This window comes from Varanus komodoensis, unplaced genomic scaffold, assembly GCF_004798865.1.
Source record: "Varanus komodoensis strain SLA01 unplaced genomic scaffold, ASM479886v1 scaffold38, whole genome shotgun sequence".
In the NCBI taxonomy this organism is placed as follows: Eukaryota; Metazoa; Chordata; class Lepidosauria; order Squamata; family Varanidae; genus Varanus; species Varanus komodoensis.
The window spans coordinates 68,951-94,764 of NW_025335909.1; the positions used below are offsets into that span (position 1 = coordinate 68,951).

A 25,814-nucleotide genomic window follows, 5' to 3' on the forward strand; every position below is an offset into this window, starting at 1 on the left:
GCCTGTAATTAGTTCCCACCAAAGGCCCATCAATTTAGCAACGCTTGGCTTGACAGAGCCGAGAGCACCAGGATCCCCTATGGTGTGTGTGTGTGTACACATGCCTGAGTGTGTGAGAAACAGAGAGGAGTGCCCCAGGGTTGTTCTGCACAGGGGAAGACAGTTGAAGAATATGATTCAAGGACAGCCCAGTGTGGAATGCACCCCCACCCTAGCTCGCGCATTCCCAGCACATCGAGCTCTATTATCTCTAAGCAACTGCAGCCTTAATATACACAAGGGTCCTATCTGACAGTTCGTATTTCAGCTCTCGTTTAAATCACAGCATCACATCAGGTGCTCTTCCAAACTGCAGGCTCTGCCTTTTGGCCTCTTGCTCATTAGCAACCTTTTCTCTCCTCCCCCTGCCCCTCTCGCTGGGTCCCGCCGGCATCTCTTTGGCTGCTTTGCTTCTTGGCCTGATCAAGAGTTTTGACATAGCCTCAAAGTTTTCCCTTTTCTTTCTGTGTCATTCTGGTCTCCTGAGTAAGGCAGAAGGAACTTCTGGGGTCAGAAGGTCCAACAGACAGTGGGTGATAAAGGATATCAGTCTTCAGCAGCAGCATCAACCAACTGTACCCTTTCCCAGAGGAGAATGACTTGAAAACAGTAGGGCTCCATTTCTAGCTTTACCTAGGACTACCTGGTTCCTCCTTACCTGGTGTTACCTGGTGATTGTAACTGGAAAGCAATGTTGAACACAGTGAAATTTAAGCAACTCCCAGAGGTGCCTTCAACATTTTTGCAAATTTCTCCTTATACACTGTGAATGCAGCGCTACGGCTGAGCATTTAATACCTTGAGTTATGAATAACCGTGATCGTGGAACCCATGACAGAAAAGTTGAGAACTCTGGATTTATTTGTTATAATTTCAATTTAAGCATTTTTTCACATTCTGATGAAAAGGTGCATTGCACGTCATCTTCCCACATGTCATGACAAAGCAGGCAAAGCTGAAAGTGTGCATGATTCTAATCCCAATTTGATGCATTGATTATGTGGCTGATGCCTTTGATTTCACCAGTGTGCAGGTACATCTTAGCAGAATGAAAGCTGTTTCTCCAAAATTAATTAAATATAGCAGTCCGGTGCCGGATTCTTGCCTTGCTGCCAGTTTGTTTTCAGCTCATGCATCATTCTCCATGGTGGATAGAAAAGGATCACCGTGAGGAAGCGTTGATGTGAAGGCACCGTGAAGTACCAGCTGAACACGACTGACCTTGACAGTTCACTGAGACAGCTAGGAGGGGCCAGAGAAATGACCGACCAAAAAGGCCCAGAGGAGAGGAAGCAGTAGATGGGAAGCCAGTGAAGAACTGCAGCTGAGGGTGGCATCCCGGGATGCATATACTTTGCGCCGATTGAGAGGTTGTGGAGGACGGAAATTGTTGGCCATTTTCAGTGCTGTCATTCCCACGTTCTTGAAATAAATGGTGTTCACAAATGCATTCAGCTGAATAGAGAAAGAGAGAATATTTGACACGCATTAGGTGCTGCATGCAGGCTGACATGAGATGGGGCAGCCTTCTCCGGAACTAGCCCTGGTTTTGGGTCAAGGGTAGGGTCTTTGCAAAGCTGAGCTAAGTGGATACCCCCTCCCCACAAATTCTCCCCTGCTTTTGTGGATGATTTTACGGAATAATATCCAGGGAGAGGGAAAAGGTTCCAATGGTTTTTCTCAAGCTGGGCTCACCATTAACGGCATGGCAGCATCTTATTCTATCTTAAGGCTTTTTCTGCCACTGCAAGTGGCATCAGAAGGAACGGCACTGGCACCCAAGCTGCCATTTTGTATCTCCCACAATCCCCTGGAACTCTTGTTCTGGGGCGTTGTGTATACTGGGGAGCGGGATGGCGGCTCTTACAGACAAAGTGGAATGGTGAGGAATACCCATATCTTCTTTTAGAAACCCACCAAGGGAGTCCTGAGGAGCCTCCCTGGGCAGCCCTTCTGGCATCAAACACCCAGTCTTCCCACTCTCGGTGCTGCAGCCAAGAGGGAAATCATCCACGGTGAATTGTGGGTGATTTTCCCCAAGGATGAGAGATTTCGGGGACGGCGTTGGGGCAGATTGCAAATCTGCTGCTCCCGCCTGACCTGTTGCTTGCTGATTGGGACCTCTTCTTCGAACACAGTCCACACAACCACTTCTTCACAGCTTGGAGTAGTGAGAGAACCCTTGTAGCGGTAATATTTGGACAGTGAAGCCATGCTGGGCAGAAGGTTCCTCAGGGAAAACGTGGAAGCCAAGTCAACATAATCGTCTAGGCAGAGAAACAGAAGCGGCCGATGAAGAGTGAACAGCTCCAGTCTGGTGTTTATGAGAGAAGATCAGGAGAGAACTGGATGGGAACTCGCCATCAGCCATTTGTCCGTTAACTGGCCCTGCCAGGTGTTGCCATAATACAACACAGGAGTTTAGCCAGACCAACCGGGTGCTCAGAGGACTGATCTTGGATCCAGTAGTGGAATAAGAGAAGGGATGGGATATGGAATATATGCTTGGTTTTTTCAGACACCACCCGCCTGGCAAGAATACCAGCCAGGGTGAAATAGGCACTTCATCCGCATTCAGAGCACTGCTGGGAGTTTTCAGAAGCCTCCCTTTTTCCTGCACAGTCCTAGTACATCCACCCCAACAAGCCCGTAGACAGCTGTCCTGGATTTGCCATTTTGCAGTTTCCCCAGAATGCCACTGGGGCAGCCACCTGGCACCAATCAGAGGCACCGATCGGAGGAGAGACAAGCTGTGGGGTGTCCTGCCCTGAAGGCCGCACAACCTGGGAACTGGCTGTGACATTAACAGGGCCAGGCTGTTAGTTCCAGGAGCCAACCACAGCTACTTCGGTCTGTCTGCTCCGCGCAGAGGAAGCAACCTGGAATGGGGGTTATGATTTAGCTCTAAGCAGGCTGGACAAATCTCCCAGAAGAGAGGACCGATATCTTAATGAGAGCTTTAGTCCATAGGAAGGGGATGATGGAAATTGCAGCAGTCAGACTGGAAGTGGTACAGGGAGATGGAAGGAGAGAATGAGCCATCTTAATCAAAGCAAGAAGCAATGGAGTCACCAAACAAAAAGTTTTGGATGCTCGAACCTGCACGTGAGATGTTTTTCAGGCCTGCTATAATCGTGTTGTAATTGGTGTTATCGGTCTCAGATACCTGCAATACAGGGAGGGGAGGGGAGGGGAGTCTCTTTTACTCCTCTCTGAGGTTGCATTTCCAACCTCAGAGAAGACACCAACACGGTCCTCTTTGTGCCAGCCACGCAGGGGTGGGGGTGAAGGTTGGAGCTTGTCCACGAGACCATACAATCCCTCTTCCAGCCCTTAACACTCCATCTTTCACCATACCTTAAACAAGAAACTCAGGACAGCGAGTCCATTTGGATGCCCTTTGGCTTCATTGGTGGTTTTGTACTTGGTGTTTACATGAACTAAGTGCATCTGCCAAAAAAGGAAATGGAACATTACAAAGACCTACATCAAACCCCTTCGAGATGGAGTGCTGCTCATCACCCTTCCAGTTCGCCAGCTACCTGTGCCCCTTTCATGGATAATGGAGCGAAATAACCCAAACAGACAGTAAAACAGACAGGACCAATGTGACAAAAATCTGAACACCCTAGCACATGTCTTCCACTTAATGCTGTGCCAAGAATTTCTTCCACATTTCCTAACAGTTCACGTTCAGTCTGACAGAAAAGAAATAGCTTTTGACAGAAATTCCATGAGGAATGGAATTTCCAAGGAAGGTTTTGGTTGGGCTTTCGTGGGTTCGGTTTCTTATGCTCACCACCCCTCTCTCACTGACGAGGTGGTCAAGGAGCATGCGTGATCAACCTGCCCTTCCCTGTGCAATCTGCTCTCCTGTAGACGGCAGTCTTCAGGGCTTCCCACACAATCACAAAAGCCCAGGGAGATCCGGAAGTGCAGGCAGCCAGGGATGCTGCATAGCTGCTGAGAGAGGAGTAAGGGGGAGAAAATCCACAACGCACCCGCAGGAGGATTCGGTAGCACCATCAAATAAATGCAAAAGCACCCAGAGAAAGAAGCAGAAAATGGGAGGGAGGGACGGAGGGAGGGAGGGAGGGAGGGAGGCTGACAGCCTGCTTGTCAAAAAGAGGAGGGAACAAGGCAGCTTGCAGGTGCCCTGGGGAGGGAGAGGAAACGCAAAGCACTTCAACCTCTGAGAACTTTTAGAGGAACTCGACAGCTGCTTTGCTCTCTTCACGTGCAGCAGGAAGGGGCAGTGAGGGGTGCAGACGAAGGCAGCAAAGAGCGGCAGCAGTTAAAGGAAAAGCACAAGCTTACACAGTTTGGTAGACAGCCTGGGAAGGTGCGGAGTCCTGTTTGTGGAGCCGTGCTTCCTCTGAAAAGCTGGATTGATGCATCAGGTCAAAAACACCCCATACTTCTTTTCAGCTCCTTATTGCATGGTTAAAATAATTGGAATGTCTTAACTGGGTGTTCCCAATCTTCCTGGGGACATAAAAGGCCCTTTCATGTCTTCTTCATTTTCCCCCACTGCCATGATGAATGGGCGGCTTGTTCATGCTCTGCTTGATCAAACGGTGGCCACCCTAGGATTTTCCTGAATTGATTGCTTGCTGCTTAAAATGCAGAGAACGGATCGGGGATTACTGGCGATGTGCCCTTTAACTGGCCCTCAAATGACATACCAACCTGGGGGGCCCATACATGCTAAGGCTGCAGAAGCTTCAGCGGTTGTAGAAGATGGTTCAGTGACCTAGTTCACATGTTCTGTTCAACTGTGCTGCGTTTTTCGGAACAATGGCTTGTCCTAACACCAGAACTAAGGCGCAGTTTTGTTAAACCTGTTCTGCCTGCATGTTATGAATTGTCAGGTGTCTTCTCTTCTCTTGTCTGTTCATGGACAGAATCCGAATTTTGGGGATGTTCTACAATTGTGTTCTGCTTGTGCTACTGCGCACTTGCATTCCTGTAGCTAAGCACCACTCCTCCCCTCCCAAAAAAAAAGTTTTAAAATGATCCACAGTCTGGAATTCATGTGAGCCAGAAAGATCCAGTCCACTGTGAAATGTGCAAGTCGGGGTCACAAAAATCCAAGTGCATCTGAATTTGTTGCAGATTTCTCTGACATCCAAACTCTAAATGATGCTCCACAAACTACGATACGGTACCCAGGCAAACAGGACCCATTGGTTTACAAAGGCTGGATTTTTTAACTGTGGTTTGTTGTGATGTCCAAACCCAGACCTATGGCTTATTCATGGCTTGTTTACATTGCCAAAACAGAGGTGGACAACAAAGGCAGCCTGAAAATGAACCCCGCCCCCCGAATGCTAGCAAAATGGTCCAGAAGAGAAAGAAACCAGTTTTGTTTGCTAATCTGCCACCAATTCATGCCCAATGCAGGGGAAAAATGGCTCACATACACACAACCAGGTGGCCAACAAAGGACTCATTTAGAGACACTGAAAATCTGCAGCCACTCAAAGTAACTCATCTGGGTTGAAAGAAAAATAGCCTGACTAGATCTAAAGGGAATTTCTGACCTTCTTACAGAAAGTCTCCATGAGATAGCCAATAATGCCTATTTGGGTGGCCTTGTATCCTCTCTTACAGAGAACAGTCCTTTATTGGAGGGCAACCAGAGGATGGTCCAATCTCTGAAGGCTTCCTCAGACTGAAAGGTGGCCCTGTCCAAGTCTAGTTGGAAGATTAAGAACCATAAAAAGGGAAAGGAGAGGCTGTGAAGCTGCCCATTGGGACTGAGCCCGGGACTGAACACGAAACAGCGAGCCAAGCAGGCCACAATGAAGCAGTATTTCACTGAGTCTCCATGGTGGGGTGGGCAAGAGTGCTGCGCTGGGTCTCAAGATCTGGGTTCTAGTCCCCATTCAGCCTGACTCTCACCTAACCTACCTCACAAGGTTGTTGTGGGCATAAAATGAAGGAGGCAGCAGTTTCTGTAAACCATCTTGGATTCCTTGCAGGAAGAAGGCAGATTAGAAATGGTCTGAATTCAATAAATACATATTTCTGTTTGCATTAATATAACCCCCTCTGAATTTGCATTCATCCAGGTAAATATAAGCTTCCTATTTTGCAAAGATTAATGTCTTTTGAGGGGAGCAACGCATGTTCTCTTTCTTCGGTGAGCCAGCACCTTGCTCTAGCCACCATCATTTCCCTTCCCAATTCTTCCAAAGCGTCCACTTGATCTAGCTGCCCTTTCCATTGCTGTCATTGGCTGCTAACCAAGATCGAAACTCGGAAAGCTCAGCTTACCTCCATGGGGTACTGGCGCCCATCGACCATGTGCTCGGAGCCATTTCGGTCCAGGTCCCCCCAGTGGAAGTGGAACTGCAGGGCCCGGAACTTCTCACCAAGCCCTCCTTTGGTGATGTTGATCTGTTCGGCGGCCGAGGCTCCATCCAGGGTCATGACGACTGCAAAGAAGAGTTGTACAAAGGTGCAGTTGAGAGACAGAAAGGGACGCTTCCTACCAGCCATAAAGCTACTGCTATCCCTTCTCTCCCTTTCACCCACCAGAGGGCCATGGCCAGGCCAAAAACTGCATCTGGCAGACAGAAAAGAACACCCTGGAAAGTATTGGCCCTGTTTCCACTGTGGCTGGGACAGACCTCCAGGGAGCCAGTAAGAATTCTTCCAAAACCAGAATGCAGGCTCTCCCAGGTGCTCCACCGAGCTTGCTTCCTCCCCGGAGGCATCCCTTTAGTTGGGCAAAATAGCCAGCCTGGCAAAAGGCAGGGCGGGGGGGGGGGGACACAGAGGCCAAGCACTGCACCTTTGCCCCCCACCTGTGTGTCCGTCGTTCAACAGTCGCCACCGGCCGGGAGGGGCCTGGTCATAGCCTTCGAACAAGATTTCATCCAGGTTCTTGTCCCGTTGCGTTTTCCTTCTGTCTATGTTAATGGGCGACTGGTTCTCTCCTCCACAGCTGGCCGTGATGTCCTTCCAGTGAGAGGGACCTAAAGGGATGAAGGCAAAGAGGCAGAGGTAGGACTGAGCAGGGTGGAAAAAAATTCACTGCTTCAGGAGTGAATCTTGATCTCTCCCCAGGATCACATCCATAAACACATCCCCTGCCCCAGGGTGAGTGCTAAACTTCCAGCTAGTGAGTTGATCCATATTAATGCGCCGGTACTGGCAGTTATCTTCTGCACCAGCAGCATAAGCCTTTTGTAACATCATTCTTTTTATTTTATTTATTATATGTATATCTAGCCTTTTTTCCTTTCAAGGAGCTTGAAGAAGCTTACATAATTTTCCTCCTCTCCATCTTATCCCCACAACAACAGCCCTGTGAGGTAGGATGGACTGAGCGTGTGTGACTGGCCCAAAGTCACCCAGTGAGCTCCATGACTGAATGGGGACTCAAACCCAGATCTCCTGGGCCCTTTTTTCTTAATTTAAAGCTTTTATAGACTGTCCCATTACTACCATCTCAGGATGCTTTACAACAACCACAGGTGGCACAGCATCCAGCAATTCACATTAAGATTGCAATTAAAACCAATTAGCCATTAATATAACTGGAGAATAAAAAAGGTTTCTCCTGGCACCAAAAAGAAAAAAAAAAAACGTTGCTTCCAGGCAAACCTCTCTGGGGAGCATATTCCATAATCGGGAACAGTTCCATTTTCTTAACCACTGGACCACACGGGCTCTCATGGGTCTTACTTGGACATTAAAGGCTGAGTTCCCCCAAATACATTGCATCACATGAAGGAAATACAGTATATATCGTTGCTGGGTAAATCCAATTCCCCCAGTTGGAGCTAAGCTGAGAAGCAGCAGGCATTCTAAAGAAGCGGGCGACTTGTGCTAATATGGGCCAGTCCTGTTTCCCTGAGGATCCTGCCTCCACTGCACATTACCCACCCTACCAAGGCAGAAGCAGGATGAAGGATCTATGCTCGGAGCAGACAGGATGAGACCCGAAGCAGGAAGCCTTCCAGCCCCCAGTGCCCTCCTTATTTATTTATTTATTTATTTATTTATTTATTTATTTATTTATTTATTAAAACATTTCTATGCCGCCCCTTGCCAAGGCCTCGGGGCGGCTTACAACATCAAATACAAAATACATTAAAACATCCTTCATTCATGCATTCAGCTGGACTAGCAGCTTGGTTGTGCATAGTGAACACTGGCAAGGGCCAACCCAATCTGGAATTCCTAGACTAGCCTGTGGGCAGTGGAGGCAGGAGACCTTGAGCTCAGGGGGCCATTGTGTCCCCCTTGGCTTCAGGCTGCAATTTTAAGGAGCTATCCGTGGTGCTGAAACCCATCCCCAAGCTAATTCCTGCACCATGAATATCCCCTTTAACGTTCAGATTTAAATCAGCAGTGCCTGTGCTTCCTTGCTAACAATGGAGCCATCAGCCACTGCTGCATGCATGTCAGGTTTCACATTATGGTACCATTCTCTGCTAGAAAAGGTGTCCCAGAAACACATTTCCAAAGGCGCATTTTGGGATAAAATGCATTTGGAAATGTGACTTTCACAGCAGGTCCATTCAAAAGTACATTAAGGTACAAATAGCTGCCAAGAGCTGCCAAACAGCAGAGAGTCTTGCTGCATAAGAGCTTTTTATTTCCAATATACGGCTAGCAAACTATCTCCACCAGAAGATGAGTCTCAGTGCATGAACAGAAAGATTCACTGAACGCAAACTTGAAACTGTTGCTGGAAATTCTCTTTTCAGTAGCTCTGGTCCCCATTCCTATTGACTAGGCCAAGGTCAAAGGTCACCCCCCCAAATAGAAAAGTTGCTGGGTTTGTGCAAACCTGTGCAAAAAGGGGAGGAAAAAGCAGAATTGTGTGTCTTTTTTTTTCTACTTCTTTCTCTCTTGTTCAACTGTTTCCACCCCATTAATGGCAAGGGGAGGGAAATGAACCACATGGATTCCAGGGCTCTTAACTTCCCCCTGCTTCAGTTATGTGGAAGCCATTTGCATTGATTTTCTTTTTTAGAGGATTCTGGTAAAATCAACACCTCGCTCAGAGAAATTGTTCTACACGGACGCCTCAGCCAAAACACTCATTAGCCTTCCTCCACTGTTCCTTCCAGAATTCCTGCCAACAAGAGATGACCTTTTGCTGAGACAACATTCATTAATACTCATAAATGGGGTTTTTCTTATTTATAATTCAACAGGGTTCCCTTACCAGGTCCAGGTTTAGTCTGACAGACAAAACAGGCTATTTTTGTGAACATAACAGTCTCCGAAGACCAAACAACTTCCTTCCTGCAATATTTATTTTTGTTCTCTCTCAGGACATCCCTTTATCATTGGCTATAACTGGCTGACGGAGCATAAGCTTTGCTTGCAAAAGGTTTTGGATTTCAATCCCCACCATCTTTGCTTGAAAGGAGTCCTGGCATACTGAATCGGAACAGTAGAGCTAGAAGAGGCCTACAAGGCCATCAAGCCCGACCCCCTAACTCAGTGCAGGGCCCAGCTTAAAGCATCCATGACAGAGGTCTAGCCACCTGCCTGTCGAATGTGTGGGAAAGCCCATGACCAATCCGGGGGTCATTGGTTCCATTGGCACACTGCTCTACAGGAAGTTTGTCCTGTTGTCCAGTCGGGATCTGGCTTCCTGTTGCTTAAGCGCATTATTCTGTGTCCTGCCTTCTGGGATGATCGATTGGAAATTCCAGCCCTCCTCAGTGTGACAGCCTGTCAAGGATTTGAAAAGGGTTATCCTACCTCTGCTCAGTCTTCCCTTCTCCGGACTTCTGTTCTTTCCATGACAGGACTTGGTTTCCAGCTCCCAGACTGCCCTCCTCTGAACCCCTTCCAGCTTGTCTGCAACTTTCTTAAATGGCGGTGCCCAGAACTGGACACAAGACTCCAGATGGGGTCTAACTAGTGCTGGATAGAGGAGAACCAGTAGCTCACGTGATTTTAATAGAAGCTATCCTTCTATTAATGCAGCCCAGTATAGCTTTTTCTTTTTATCCCAACCCTGTTGATCAACAGAGCAATCTCTCACAGCTGCTAACAGCATCTAGACCAGGGGTCCTCAAACTTTTTCAACAGGGGGCCAGTTGAAAGGTGTTGGCGATGGCCGCTAGCCGGCAAGGCGGTGCCGGCAGGGGCGGGGGCAGGCCAGTGGGGGGGCAGGCACCCACGGCAAGGTGGGGCGGGCACCCGTGGAGATCATTTTCTCCAAGTGAGTACAAAATTATCTCCGTGTGAGCAAGCCGCTGCCTCACCACACACGCACGCAGGGAGTCCGAAACCCCTGAGGCGGGCTGGATAAATGGGCATGGCGGGCTGGATCCAGCCCACAGGCCAGATTTTGAGGACCCATGATCTAGACAGTCATAGGGCCTCTTTGATTTCCAGCTGCAAGATTGGAAAATTGTTCAGCCCCCACAGTTGGAGAGGCACACGCCAATCCAATTCTTCTCCTCATCACCCTGCAGCTAGCCCAGAAAGAGTAATCCATATGCTTCCCTGGGGTGGGAAAAGTGACTCTGGGAGTGTTCTGGGGGCCAGAAGGGAAGGAAACTGGCCCTACGGTGCAATGATGTATTTTGTTGGTGCCACAGCCACCTTCCACCCTGTGCTGAAATGCTAAACTACAATCAGCCACCTGAGTGCTTTGCTGGGCAGGAAAGAGGGAGGCTCCCTTCGTCTCTGGGTTCCTCCTACTCTAGCTAGAATAAGTTCAGAGTGTTCCTGGCACTCTTGTGCATGGAAATGCTTTTTTCTTTTCAAAATGTGCATCTGGAAATGTGCATTGTTCTGTCAGAAGCATTTTGTAATTGCAAGCTCAGGGGTACAAATGAGGCAGATTCAGGTCAAAAATGAATCAGAACAAAATTCTCATACATACCTCATCTCAAGTACTCACCGCATTTCAGATCTTGTGAATCGTAGCACCAAGGACCTGGTAGAGTGGGGAAGGGATGAAAAAAACATATAAGAAGAGAAAGCGATGGAGCAACACCTTCTGCTTCTGCTGGAAGAAGCCCAGCCATGTATCACCCGAAGACAGCAAGGACAGCCCGCAAGCTGTGCCCATTTGTGTGCATGGATGGAGGGCACATTCATGTGTTGGGGGATGAGTGAAGCACAGAACCCCATCTTAAGAGATGCAAACGCTGCAGAAAAGGGCAAGCAAAACAACTGAGGACTCAGAGCACCTCTTCTACCAGGTAAACCTAAAAGAGCCTTCTCCAGGGTGGTTGGAGAAGATGGGGATTGTAGTCTGATAACATCTGGAGGGTGCTATGTTGGGAATGACTGAGCAGAAGAGAGGAGGCAAGGAGCAGAGAAAGTTGATAGAGGCTCACGGAATGATGCATGGGGTGGAACGAGAGGAAAACAAACAGGAGCTGGAACTAAATGTTGCCATGTTGGACTTCTGGAATTCTCCTCTTTGAGAAATTCCGTTCCCCCTGCCACCTGGTTTTCCAGTTCTCCTTTCTAATAATCGATCAACATTCTCCAGCTACTGAAAATGCTCGGTCCTGTTTTAGGAACACTCCCCTGCTTTGTGGTCAGAGGGCGGGTCCTCCTAAAGATTATTTGGTATTTTGGCATGCCTTTGTCCCCGTGGCACAGCTTTCTCTGCATGGCAAAAGAGAGGAAGAGAACCAGGAAGGTGAGAGCAGACCCCTCCTGAGAGAACCTTTGGCGTGTCAGGTGTGCTCTCCCAAAAGAGCTTCCATCAGAATGGCATGCCCATATATCGAAGTCGTGGGAGTTTATTCTTTCTTTCTAAACATGCACGGGATTGTATAACTTTAATTTATATTCATGCTTACATCTTTAAGGTAGCATATTTGGCCCTTGCCTCCTTTCCATTTTATCCTCACAACAGCCTTGTGAGGCCAAGAGTCAGTGACTGACCCCAAATCACGTGGTAAACTTCATGGCCAAGTCCCAATCCAACACTCTAACCACTACACCACATTGTCTCCATACCGAGTTGGGTCCATGGGAAAGCAGCCAGGAAAAACTGACATGAAAAAGACAAGGGGAAAACAACCCACCTCCTCTGTTAATTAAAGCAAAACTAATTCTGAATCTTAAAGACACTTTTTGTGGCCAAGACTGTCTCCACAGACTCTCACAATCTGCCTGCTGTTTAATTCAGCCACTCTGACCCCTCCATAACTTTTGTTAAAAACCAGACTGATCTTTCTCTTTTATCTTCTGCCTATTAATAATAGATCTGAAGAGCCTTTCATTTTAAGTCAGGGAGGCTCTTGTTGTTTGGCATTCAGTATTTGCTTTTCTCTTCTAATTATCCCTCGAAACTGCCTGTGTTTATTTTCCTAGCTGTTCCCAGATTGCAGGAGGTGGCCCTGCTACCCACCATCCCCAAACCTTTCTCCTTATTGCTTTTCTCATTTTTACATCTCCTCTTAGACTGCTTCCTGCCACCCATATCTGTTTGCAGTGCTTACTCCAAATTTCACCCAAACGAAATTCATCCAGAATTCCCCTTCCAGCCACTCTTTAAATATTTCCACATTATAGTTCATATGAAAGCTCATGAGATCTGACCTCTGGAATTCCTTCAAGAGAAACATTAGCCCTTTGCAACTTGACATCTGGCAGAAATATAGGATGATTATTAATTTAAGGGATCAAGGCCCCATCGAGGTTTGTTTTTTCTCTTAGCCAAATGCCTTGTTCTTAATTTGTATGTTTCTCTGAAGATATTGCATTGAACATCGAGAAATTACTCAAAGAAATTACTCTAAGTTCTCCAAGTAAGAGTCTTTGTTTATAGTAGTCCCATTAAGCCACCCCCTCAATGCAGCCAATAAATCAAGATGGATATTATATCACTTGAGATGTTACTTTTATGGCCTATCTATCTATACCTAGCTCTCTGTACAGCTATTTTAATGAAATTTTATGATTTTAATGTTATTTCTATTTTATATTTCATTTTATTATTTGTTGTACAGAGAGTTTCGGCTGGCCAGAATACAAATAAAATGAACACCACTTCTAACCATGCATAAGATTAAACCTTAAGTCTGATTTCGCACATACGTCAGGATCAAAGAAGGTGTCCCATAAAACACGGGAACAGAGCTTTAAGCTCAGGTGCAAAATTTTGTCTCCTACTTCAACCTTCCACCAATGCAGTAAAAGTACTACCACAGCATCCCTACGAAACCACAGAGCTGAAAATGACCTCTCTTTTTTCACAGAGAGACCACTGGAGAATTATGATTTATATTCTGCCTTTTTTTTTTTTAAGTTCTCAAAGCGGCTTCCATCATTCTCCTCCTGCTGCAATCAATCTTATCCACACAACAACAACCCTGTGATGTAGGCAGGGCTGAGAGACTGTGACTGGCCCAAAGTCACCCAGTTGGCTCCATGGCCAAGCAGGAACTAGAATCCAGATCGCCCGAGTCCCAGTCCCACGCTCTTAACCACTAAGCTACACTGACATGACTTCATGTCTCAAGACATGACTTCTTCCCTTAATTGTAGTTAAAAATTAGTTGCAAATACACCCATTTTTAGCAAGCAACAATTCCGCTAACAAAATGCCCTAGCAAGTTTTCTGCTGCACACCTGATCCCAAAGCGAGAAGGCAGTCACCTTCCCCCAGCAGTTCTCTCTCTCTGAACTCTGTTCTGCAAACTACTTCTTTGATTACACTTTTCAAACCCAGATGTATTTTCCCCATTCTGAACATCTCTGCATGCCGAAACCATCCACCTAACAAAGGGATCCCATGAAGAGATTTCCTTGAACCTTCTGGATGATTGATGTTCAAAATACACCTGCCAAAAGGCATGGCTGGATCCATCCTCTGTGCCCAGACCCTAGCAAATGAGCAGCCTTGGGTGCGAGGCAGGCATCTTTGCCAAGTCCACCTGTACCCTGTTGTCTGTGTCTTCTCTTTACCTTCTACTTTTTAAATAAAAGCATCTCCACCTCCCACAGCTGCCTGGCCTCTTAAACCACCACAGTCTTAAAAGTGCTGGTGAGAATCGGGAAAGGAGGCAGAGGGAAGAAGGAAACTGAGGACTGAATGAAGATTGCCAGCAATGTGACTGCCAGAAAAGTACAAAATTGAGAGCCCCTTTGTATTTACTGCACACAGATGTATTTCTTGTGGGGGAATTGTGTGTGTCCAGGGGGAACATTCTCAAAAAGCCAATGCCAAAGCAGCATGGGGCCTTTTGCTGCAACAGATCTGTCTCCTTTCTCCTTCTGCTCACCGCCACTTCTCTCCCTCTCGGTTTCACCAAAAGCAGAAAAGAACTTTGTTCAGAATTAGGGCTCCTCCCATCTCTGCATCTTCTATTTTTCCTCCTCCTTTCTTTCATCATAGGGTTTCCAAGGTAATAAAAAAATGGAAATGACTCCTGTTTCAAGTGAAAAAAGCAAGTAGAAAAGCAGGACTGCAGGTGAATATTAACAAAAAGCATGACTACAGAAGAATTGCAGAACTTTTCTGTTAACGATGAAGAAATTGAAGCTGGGGAAGATTTTACATACCGTGGCCCAGCCATCAGCTCAAAGGGAGACCACAGCCAAGACATTCACAGAAGACTGAGACTTGGAAGGGCAGCAATGAAAAGACTGTCAAGGGTAAGGATGTTTCATGGATGACTAAGGCCAAGATCATCCGCGCTACTGTATTCCCAATTACGATGCGTAGGTGTGAAAGCTGGGCAGGGAAGAAAGCTGGCAGGAAGACAATTGATGCATTCAGAACATGATGCTGGAGGAGAAATTTGTGGATACCCTGGACCGACAGAGAGACAAACAATTGGGTCCAATCAAACCAGAGCTTTCCCTAGAAGCAAAATGACGAACCTGAGACTGACCTACTTTGGACACATCGTGAGAAGACAAAACCCCCCAGAGAAGACTATCATGCTCAGGAAAATTGCAGGCAGGCAGAGAAAAAGGTGGATGGACTCCAGCAAGGAAGCCACAGCCTTGAGTTGATGAGAGCCAACCAGGACTGCCATGGATGGGACATTTCCGAGGACTTTCATTCATAGGGTCACCAATAATCAGAGACAACCCGACAGCACATAACAGCAGCCCTCTTTCTTTCTTCTTCTTTGATCTTTGTCTCCACTCTAGGTTGGTAGAAGCTCTTTGCGTGCCTGCCCCAGGTAGGTAGAGCCAAGCAAGAACCCCAAGCAAGACCTGAAGTATGGAGAGCTGCTGGTGGTGAGCCAACAGTTGGTGGCAGAGTGTTTTGCAGCAGTCCACACCACTGTGGGCATGGGGAAGAGAGAAACAGCCTGTCCATACATCACACTGGCTATTTTAGCCTTCCACTATGTTGAGAAGAATCACGTCCAGTTCGCCACTTAAAAATGGCCAGGGAGGCAGCTGGTGTGGAGGAGTCGTGGCGTTCAACCTGTTAAGGCTGGCCAAAAAGCCAGGCCTTCACTGGGTGAAATTTCCAAAGGGACCAGGAGGCTGCACTTGGAATTGTACAAATCTTTGTTTAACGATGACAGGTGGAGCACGATGAATGCCCTCCGAGGGATCGAAAGCACCCACACGATTTTATGGTGATTATTATTTTCTGCCTTTATTTACATGCATTATATGCCATCCCATCATAAAAGTTCTCCAGGTGGCTTGTGAAATAAAATAACCACGTTGCAATAAAACTGCAGTGTAAGGAAGAAATAAAACCAGGCTATGATAAAATCAAAACAGGCAATTTGCACCGAGAGTAAAGAAATAATGAAGCCGCCGGGTGGGATCAAATTTAAACCGGTGACACACAACAATGCAGGAAAGTTGGAGGAGGATTATGAATAATTGGCAGAATGGAAGCTACACTCTTTCCAGCCCTCTGCTCTCCTTCTCTGTGCCCCACACCAGGGCTAAGAGCAGCTTTGGGGCAGGGGTTATCTAGGTCAGGGAAACAATGCAAGGCAGGGGAAAAGGTTACCTATGGGCCCCAGGAAAACTCCCCTCCACCTCCAGCTCTCATGGCTACAGCTATACAAAGCAAAAGATACCTGGAGAGGGGCTTATGCTGGCAACGCGAACGCGAGAACAGCAGCCATGACGCTCCAAAGAGCTCAGACTTTGGGGCTCGTCCAGTGCAGTGTGGGAAGAGCAACGGGGCTGATTTTTGTCTCCCTGTATCCTCACTCCCGCCACAATTTCCACCAGAAGGGCATTTTGTTTTTACCTGTCTTGGAATGCCTTAGAGGGGAGGAAGGAGACTGGAGAGGCCTTGGGATCGTTCAAATCCTGGCCTTTTATTTATTTTTATTTATTTATTTATTTTTCGATTTATATCCTGCCTTTTTTCCTACAAAGGGCTCAAGGCAGCTTACATCATTCTCCTCCTCCATCTTATCCCCACAACAACAACCCTGTGAGGTAGGTTGGGCTGAGAGTCTGTGACTGGCCCAAAGTCACCCAGTTGGCTCCATGGCCGAGCTGGGACTCGAACCCAGATCGCCTGAGTCCCAGTCCCATGCTCTTAACCACTACACCACACTGGCCATCTCTTCTCCTCCACGACCCACATCCTGATGCACTTCCTACTTTCCCTCCCTGATGTTGCATTCCTAGCCTCAGAGCGCAGTCAGTGCGATTCTCTCCATCCAATTTGGGGTTCTGATTCCCAGATTTTAGGCCCGGGAATCATAATAATAACAGTTGCTTAAGGGATATTCCATGGTAAGAAAAAAATTGGCAGAAAACTCAGGAGGGCTATGGTAAGACGACAAAATATCTACAACCTCCATAAACTTCTCCATCAAACCCTTCCCAGCCATGCCCAAAGCCACAGATCTCCTAGATCAGGGATGCGCAACCTCCTTCAGCACCAGGGCTGAGCGCTCTCGGGGGGCCTCACTCCAGCAGAGGGAGTGGCTAAGAAAAAGGGGGCAGGGCCAAAATGCCAACACATTTTGGTTTAAACTCTTACTGCCAGTCACTGAGCCTTAGGAGAACCATCCGAACAGATTAGAAAGGGGCAGAGGGGAGGACCAAAAGCCAAGAAACCATCAAATGATTTGTGGGAAGAGAAAAGGGGTGTGTCTTAAGGAAAGGGATGTGGTCTTTCAAGACAGCTAGCTTTGCTCCACAGGCTGAGACTCAAGTTTCTAGAAAAAGGCAGGGAGCCTGAAGTGAGATGGTGCTGATCTCTGTGTCCAAAAGAGCAGGGAATCCAACGACCTTTTTAAAGTTAGTGACTATTGCAAGCAGCCTACAAAATGTGTTTGGTTTTTTTTTTAGCTCAGGCCAACTCAGAATTAATTTATGCAAATCACTTTTCCTACCCACCCCTCTTTTTAAAGCCTGCTATCTTTACCATTGAGCTACACTCCAGATCCATTTGCCCGCTGGGCCTGGAGCAAATATATTTGCATCGTCTCTGCATGCGTGGATCTCAAGCGGCTTGTAATTTATTAAAAATCCAAACCACACCATCAGACTCTTTAGCCCTCCCTTCTTGGGAAGACGGGGGGGGGGGGGATCCCCAAATGGCCTTTGGTCCTTCTGTGCAAGCATCCACCTCTGCTGCGGCGGCGGCATTTGCCCTCATCGCCGTGTGCGTCGGTCTTCCTTCCCATTATACACGCAAGCTTCTTGGGGAAATCTCCCTTTATTATCTGCTGCCAAGCTTGGCGCTTGTGAGTTGCCTGCAGCCTCCGTATTCATCATTTCCCAATTTACTGCTGCTACAATCGCGTATCCCCGAGGCTGCTACATATTCTTCCCCCCGTTATTCTTCCTGATTTGTTTTCTGCCCAGTGTTCAAGGGGCTGCACTCAGATTTTCTTAGCGGCCGGCTGTTCTCCTGCAGACCATCCAGGCAACATCGGAGGCAGGAGCATGGAGGAGACACCCCACTGAAGCTGGGGCTGGAGTCTTCCATGCAAAGCCCCGGGGTGCTAAGCTGCCCATGGACACATCTCACAACACCCACCAGACCCTCTGCCCCCTATTTTTTAATAAATGACAGGCATTATTTTATTCTATTTACATTCTATTTAATACAATTCTGTTCAGGGGTCACATGAACAGCCATTCTAGCAGGCTACTGCACCAGGAAATGTGATGGGGGGTGGGGGGGTCCATTGCAGCAGCCCTACAAAACCAAATTGAATCAGACCAGACCAAACCAAACCAAAGCTTCCTTTTCACCTCTTCCCTCCCTATCCCTATTTCCTTTTGTGTAGTGTCTTTTCCACTGTCTTGTTTTTATTGATCATACATAAGCTGCCCTGGGAACCTTTTTGGCTAAGGAGTGGGATAACCATTTTTACATAAAGAATTTAGGAGAATGGTGATGGGTTAAACGCCCCTTCTCATGGCCATTGCTGCAATCAAAATCATAGCCATTTGAAACTGCCTTTAAGATTCTTTGTTCTTTTTCAAGGAAGAACGAAATCTCATCACCCAGATTTGTATCACATTGATTCGCTCATGTCATGGAAGCACATCTTATAATAAATATTGCATTTCTAATGTGTCTCGAGATTATCTTGAGTATTTATTTCTGCAGCCTCTTTGGCTTTAGTCTTGCCTCCTTCTAAAAATATTTTAGCAGTCATCAAAAGGCAGGATGGCATCAGCTTTACTGTAGATATTAAACATATACCGGTTGGATGCAGAATAAGTAGGGAGTCCATTGCCTGGCCACAGGGGGTCCAGTGTCACGAAAGGATATTAACGACTATGCTAGTGGGGCCCCATATCTATCCTGCTTTTATTCTGAGCTTTATGGGAGCTATCCACAGTGCTGAATGGCACCCCACAATGCATTTTCCAGCTCTAAAACTCAGAATAAAAGCTGGAATGGATAAGCAGTGTGCTGGCACAGGAGTTGCTGTCCTCCCGTCTGGCATAAAACAGGATCCGATCTCTCCTTGCTTGGGGTTCGTAGCTTGGTGCTCCATCACCTGCAGCAAGCCAGGCCTGTTTAAACACATCCTTTAAGCCTGTTTCTCTTTTAAAACAGGAGCTTCTGAATCAGTGCATTGGATAAGTGCCTCCTTTCTGAAAGCAAATCTGAGCAAGAGGAATTGCACGCAGCTTTCATCTGCCTCAGTGTTTGCTTCAGTTCTGAATCAGGTCCAGGAGCTGCCACCATGGAGAAGGCATCAGTGCTGTCTCCTGCTCCCTCCAACTGGAAGAGGATGGAGCAGAATGGCTGATCTCTCCTAAGTGCATGCTGAAGAGCCCGCAGCCCCGGATGCGCCCTGGCCCTGCGGCACGATGCATGCACCCTCCACATCATGTCCTGCCTGCAGACTTAAGAGGCAATCCTTCTGCTATCCGCTATCCTCCGCAGAGCTTGCTTATCTCTTTGGCAGGGCGCTGCTGCCTGATCTGCTTTCGCAACTCGATGGCAACCCAGCAGCTGAACGGGGCTGAGGCAAAAGGCCACCCTAGCTTCAGCTGGTTGTGCTCGTTTCTTAACGGCAGGGGTCTGGCGGCCAATTCTGCAGTGGAGGGTCCTCACACACTCGCCATGGAAAGCCCAAAATGCAGAGCTTTCGGTCCAGATCACTTTGTGTCTGTGCATGCACACGCACCCTGCTGAATTAGGACTGGGGGGCCGCCACGTGGAATAATGAGCTGTCAAAAGACGGGGTGTGTGGTGTCGCGGTTAAGAGCACGGGGCCAGGGCTCAGAAGAGCTGGGCCCTGGTCTCCACTGGGCCATGGAGCTCACTGGGTGACTCTGGGCCAGTCGCAGACTCGCAGCCCTGCCTACCTCACAGGGTTGTTGTTGTGGGGATAAGACTGAGAGAAGCAGGAGGAGAATGATGGAAGCTGCTTTGAGTTCTTTAAAAAAAATAAAAGGCAGGAATATAAATCGAATAAATAAATAAATAAATAAATATGCAAGTGCAATGGTCTTTGGTTTTGGGCACAGGAGCACAAGAAGTGCAACATGCCCTGTCTTTCTCACAATCCCAACATTTGACTGTCTTAGTCACAAACCAGAAGGAAAAATATTCTCAGGTGCCTGCAAAAAAAATTGCATTGTGCACTTGATTAGTGTTATTATTAGACAATTGTTTTTTCTGGTACCTGGAAATCTTTTGCTCTTGGTTACCTATAAGCAAAGGCATCAGACAAAGGTGTATTTTAGCTCCCTATCTGTTCAGTCTGTATGCAGATTTATGTCCTCCAGTCTCAGTCAATGACATGTCCATCTTTCAAGCTGCTGACCTTAAAGTTGCTACCTTTTCCTTGGGTCATTTTCCTCAGCAAGAAGGGTGCATTGACAGGCCAAGTCTGCAAGGAGCAAAGAGCAATGGAAGGAAGGAAGGAAGGAAGGAAGGAAGGAAGGAAGGAAGGAAGGAAGGAAGGGGCAGCAGCCCCATTCCTGACTGAGAACACGGCTGGGTAGGACATACGCATACACGCCAGAGACAGAAGAAAGAAATCCAGCATAATCCGTCTGTTTTTCTCACAGAAGCATATAAAAGAGCAAAAACCCTGCCAAAAGAACAAGAAAGAATATCACAGAGGCAGGTGGGACCTATGGCAAAACACTGCAGTGTTAAACGCTCCCATGCAAGTTTCCAGCCGGCCATGCCCTTTCCTGAAATACTCCTCCATGGATCTATTTACGTGTGTTTTTTCTTCCTAGCTTTCCCTCAACAAGAGTCACACACAATCAGGTCTTTCCTTTTAAATCTTGAGGTCATCCCTCAACCAGATCAATATGCTCTTGTGCACATGGGCGGTTTCCCCTGTTACATAAACAACGGTGGTCACGGCATGAACACCAGAACGAAAGGGCAAGTTCTGCTCTGTTAAAGAGACTTGCCATCTGAATGGGGAAACAGAATGTATGCGTATGATTAAGATCACTTATGATTAAGTTAACTAACAACGTAGCTTTTCATTTTCCAAATGCTTTCACTTAAAACAAATGGAAGTCAAATGCTATGGAAGGCTTTGATTAAATATCGACACAGTAAAGGATATTCGTCAATAGATACGATTTGTTTGATAAGTTGCAAACTTCGGTGCTGTTGGGTAACGAGTGTGGAAGGTTTTGACGGAACAGAAGATCCACTTCTGGTGGAGAAAAGAAGGGCAAGTGTTGGCTTGTCAACAGAGCCAGCTAAAACGTTGGACTGTCCTCAAGAGCATTGCTGGATATGCTCTTCTGTATTTCCCGTTGCACCAACACCAAGATAGCATAAGACAGGCATGGGGGGGGGCTTTTCGCATTGGGGGCCACACGTTACCCTTGAAAGGGGCCCCTCTTTTCTTTCTCACAGTTACTGATAGTCTGCATTGTCCTTCTTTTTTTCTCCAACCCCCGAACCTGCTAATGTCTCGCTTTTGAACAAAGATGTTGCCATTTCCTACACTAATGCCTGGACACCATAAACAGGAAAGACAATTCTGTGGAGCCAGGGAAAAACACCTCACAGCCCTGGCCACGTGTCATTCGGCCAACAGAAAGCGAACATCCGCTTGTCCTTTCGTACAACCTTCCAGTCCCATTAACTCCAGGACCAAATTCCACACTGCATCTTCCCTCCAGCCTCTCACAGCATCCACAGCTAAGAATAGCTAACCTTCTCTGTGTTTATATTTTCAAAAAGCATCCAGTCCCTTTATGGAAGGAAAAAGCCCTTCATATAAATGAAAGTATGAGTCTGGATGGGCTCCAGGAGAAACCTGGCCTTCTGCCGGCTGAGTTGGCCATCGTTGGTCTGCATGCATCTCCAAGTCTAACCTCTAAGTAAAACCCATATCCCAGCCTGGCACTGAACAGATGCATTCCACAGTCGGAAGCTGCCCCACTTCATTTCTGCTGAGACATAAACTGAGTGGGGCTGCATGGACACGAAACTGCGGATTCATGCCTTGTTCATCCATCTCAGCGGTCCCTGGCTCCTCAGGAGACCCGAGGCAAGAGGAGCGCATGCTGAGCATGGAAGTCAAGTGCTACGGAAGAGGGGTCAAGCTGAGAACACTTAACCTTCCAGGGCACCATTCTCTGAGAATAAAATCCCTGGGAGAAACCAAGGCGATGTGCAGCCTTGGACTTGAGATGCTTGGCTATTAAGCTCCACCACATACCCCTGTGGCTGCCCCCTGAGCTCGCAAACGTTTCGTGGTCTTCCCCTGCCCTGAAACGAGCGAGCAGCGCTAAGCTCCCTGCACACAAAGCCCACCAGGACGGGGCAGGAGACAGAGCAGGACCTCATGGTCCTTCTCTAGGTGGTTTGAAGTAGATCTTCCAGGCTTTTGTTGGCTGCTCTGTGACTGCAATTCACGGAACTTCGAGGGTTCCTGACTCCCAATACATGAGCAAGAGCAAGAAAAGAACACAGCGTGATCACTGTGGGGCCCACGCGTCATCTCCTCGGCTCCTGAGGTTAGCAGACCATCACTGCAGTTCTACAGCGGAGACGGTTCAAGCGGTTCAAAGCATGACAAGCGAGGTCTTGATAGGGCCAGAGATGGGGGGCAGAGGACACCAGCCCTGCAACATCAGCACTAGGTCTGTGTTACCTCTGGGTCACAATTCATGGTTCCACGTTGGTCTACAATCGCCCAGTCATCTAAAGTTCACTATACTTGAAAGGCTTTCCATTCTGGATGTAAGTGATTAGAATCTGGGTTCTAGTATAGGTTATTGGCCGTGAAGCTGACTGGGTGACCTTGGGCCAGTTATGGACTGTCCACCTCACCCACCTCACAGGGTTGTTGTGAGGAGAAACTGGAGAGGAAGGGGACTGTGTTAAGCTGCCTTGGATTCCTTGTGAGAGGCAGGGTATAAATGTAATATGACAAAAAAAATGTACATGCAGATATATAAACACATAGCACTGAGAGGGAGGGAGAGAGAAGCACCAAGCAATTTTAAATAACCAAAAAAAAGGACCTGATTAAAACCCCACCATGTGCCATCACATGTCTGAAAGAAGAGAAAGGACTTAACATAGCCCCAAAAAGATCACCATATTTGCATCTGGAGGGCCTTGCTGAGATCATTCTGCATCTGGAGGCCCAACACCAGAAAGGCCCTCTCCCTTGCTGCTGCCTTCTAAGCTTCCCTTGGCAGAGGCACCTGAAGGAGGGCCTTAGATGATGAACTTAGAGCAGAGACAGGTTCAGGCCAGGAGTACTGCTGCCAGGTTTGCAATCCTGTGATTTGGGGGTTTTATTTTAAATTATTTATTTGTTTGTCTGTTTATTTAATTTATATCCTGCTTTTTTAAACAAAGGCTCAAAGTGGCTTACATCATTCCCCTCCTGCTCTCCATCTTACCCTTTTTTAAACTTTTATGACGGCAAACAGCATCTACCAGTTGAGTGCTGCATAAATTTAATAAATATCGGTCCACATAGCCCAATGTTGTCAACACTGACTGGCAGCCACTCTCAGGGACTTTAAGGCAATGGCCTTCTCTCCAGCCCTATTTGTAGATACCAGGCACTGAAACTGGGATCTCCCATGAGCAAAGCAGCTCCTCCACCACCACCAAACTGGGACCTTTCTCAAAGTATTAGCTGCCTTGTACTGCTTTAGGGCATCGGTCTGCCCAGTCCTCCGTCATCCACTGTCCGGCAGGGTTTCAGGCAGGGTTTTCCCAGCCCTCCCTGGAGATGCTGAGGCCTGCGCCCGGGACCTCTTGCACCCAGGCATGTGCTCTTCCACTGAGCAATAGTTCTTCCCCAGCCGTGACATCCAGCAAGGAGCCCATCAAGGCCGGCGCGAGGGGAGCCATGTGGGCGAGCACTGGGCACGCCCAGCCCAGATGAGGCATCCTGGCCAGCCCTCAAGGGTTGGGCCTGGGTTGTCCTTGCAAGACAGGCTGCTGCTGAACTGTGAGTTCCCATGTCGTGCGGCTGGTTGCCTTCATCCACGGTTCGTTAGTGTGGGTGGCTTCAGGCAATAGGATAACACTCCGTTCAGCCACCATGCCTGTTTCAAGGACAACCCAGACTCAACCCTTGCTTGCAGGTTATTGTGCTGTCTGAACCCTGCCAACCCACCCAACGAATTGCTCAATGGCCGACGAAAGGAGAACCCACATTTATCTTGGATTGCAAAATTAATAATGCACCACCCGGCATGGCCAGGGTTGCAACAACATTTGTTGCTCATTCTGATGGTGGAGAACATCTAGAATAGATACACATTCTGAAGACAATTTGCTTGTGAGCAATTGTAATTTGATCCACCCGTGCAAACCAAGTATCAACATTATGATTATATACGCAATTTGAAAATCAGGTAATCAAAAGACGAACGTTGCCATTTGGCTTAGAGTTGAGCTTAGACACCAGGAGAACACCAGAGCTTTGCTCAGGGTTCAGGCACCCAAGGCCAGAAGCCCCAGCATCCCTCAGCCTGACTACATCACTCTCATTGCCTGGAGATTTTCCCAGTGATGACCCAGAGAATCATTCCAGAAATGGCCTTGTAAGGCACCATGAAGGGAGAGGAACTGGATCAAAAGCGAATTTGAGGTCCTCCTAGTCAACTCCTCTCTCACCATCCCCTAAAAGTGCAATTGTGCCTCATCACTACTGGTTGACATTGAAACACCTCTGGACTTCCTTCCAACCTGAAGGTCCACTCGACCCACCCAAGTCTAGAGTTAGCCGACACGCAGCGAGAAGCGCTAGCTCCCTTGCTCCACCCCACACCCCGAGATCCCAACACTTTAACACACGCCTGCTGTTTGCAGCACCTGTGCTGACGCCCCCTTCTTGTGGCAGGTGAGGGGTGAGCAGGATAAAAACGGGTCCACATGCAGAGAAGTCAGGAGATGCCACAGATCAGTAAAGTAGACCCAAATGCCCACAGAACCATTTTTCCAGGCTCTCTCAAGCTAAGCCCAGCAGCACATCACGCCGTGTGTGAAGCAGTCTTTCCTACAAAGGCATCATTCTACAATGCCTCTTGGTCTCTAAAGCAACACACACACACACACACACACACACACACAGAGAGAGAGAGAGAGAGAGAGAGAGAGAGAGAGAGAGAGGGAGAGAGAGAGAGGGAGAGAGAGAGAGAGGGAGAGAGAGGCACATCAGAATGCTTCCAAAGTTACCCCCATCTCACATATGGAGAAACTTTTGGCACAGAATCCATCTCTTTGACCCATGTGCAAATTGCAAAGACCCATGCCTAATCAGGACTGACACCAGCTGGGGACAACAGTGACAGCCTGGTCTTGAAATGAAGACCCTTACTGATTGAGGTGGGGGCCAATGGAGGGACAGGATGCAGGCTGCAATTTCAGGGAGTTTTCAGCAAAAGCAGGAAGCCGCAAACGGCAGGTGGGGAGTTAGCCACAGACCGACAGGTGTTTGGACGAAGGCAGGCTGAGACAGGGAAAGAGAGCAGTGGAGATGCTTAACCACAATCACACCAAGCCACCCACTTCTTCCAGGGGTCCCTATCCCCCCACCCCCCTGCCTACAGACACACCACACTTGCTCCGGCTCACCTGCTGTGCCTGCTCGGATGACAAATGGCAAAGTGACAAAAGTTATCCCGAGAAGTGTGAGCATCCTCACGGTCCTCAGAAGGTTAGAGGAATGGGAAAACTCCGGAAGAGCTCCTGTAGGGAATCCCTGGCAGGGAGAACAGCGTCCTCCGTTCCTCCCTGCCACATTAAAAAAAGAAGACTTGAAGCCCTGGATGGCTCTCCTGCTTCTTCTCGGTCATCCTCCTCTTCCTCCCGCACAAAGTCCCTTTGCCGCAAACTCCAGCTGGAGGAGGCTCTTAAAGCAGCCACTGCCGTCAAACCATCTGGTGCTCCAGCCTTGTGC

At 47.8% G+C, this 25,814-nt stretch overlaps 1 protein-coding gene across 1 annotated transcript; it reads right to left on the reverse strand.

Annotated features, from left to right (window-relative positions):
• Nucleotides 1-917: 917 nt before the first annotated feature.
• LOC123028605 (carbonic anhydrase 15-like) lies at nt 918-25,814 on the reverse strand. The gene is made up of 8 exons (XM_044440663.1): nt 25,490-25,814; nt 10,925-10,960; nt 6,852-7,022; nt 6,319-6,479; nt 3,397-3,489; nt 3,139-3,205; nt 2,140-2,306; nt 918-1,494 (listed from the first exon to the last, which is right to left on the reverse strand). The coding sequence occupies exons 1-8, from the start codon at nt 25,551-25,553 to the stop codon at nt 1,282-1,284; spliced, it is 972 nt and encodes a 323-aa protein (XP_044296598.1). The 5' UTR covers nt 25,554-25,814; the 3' UTR covers nt 918-1,281.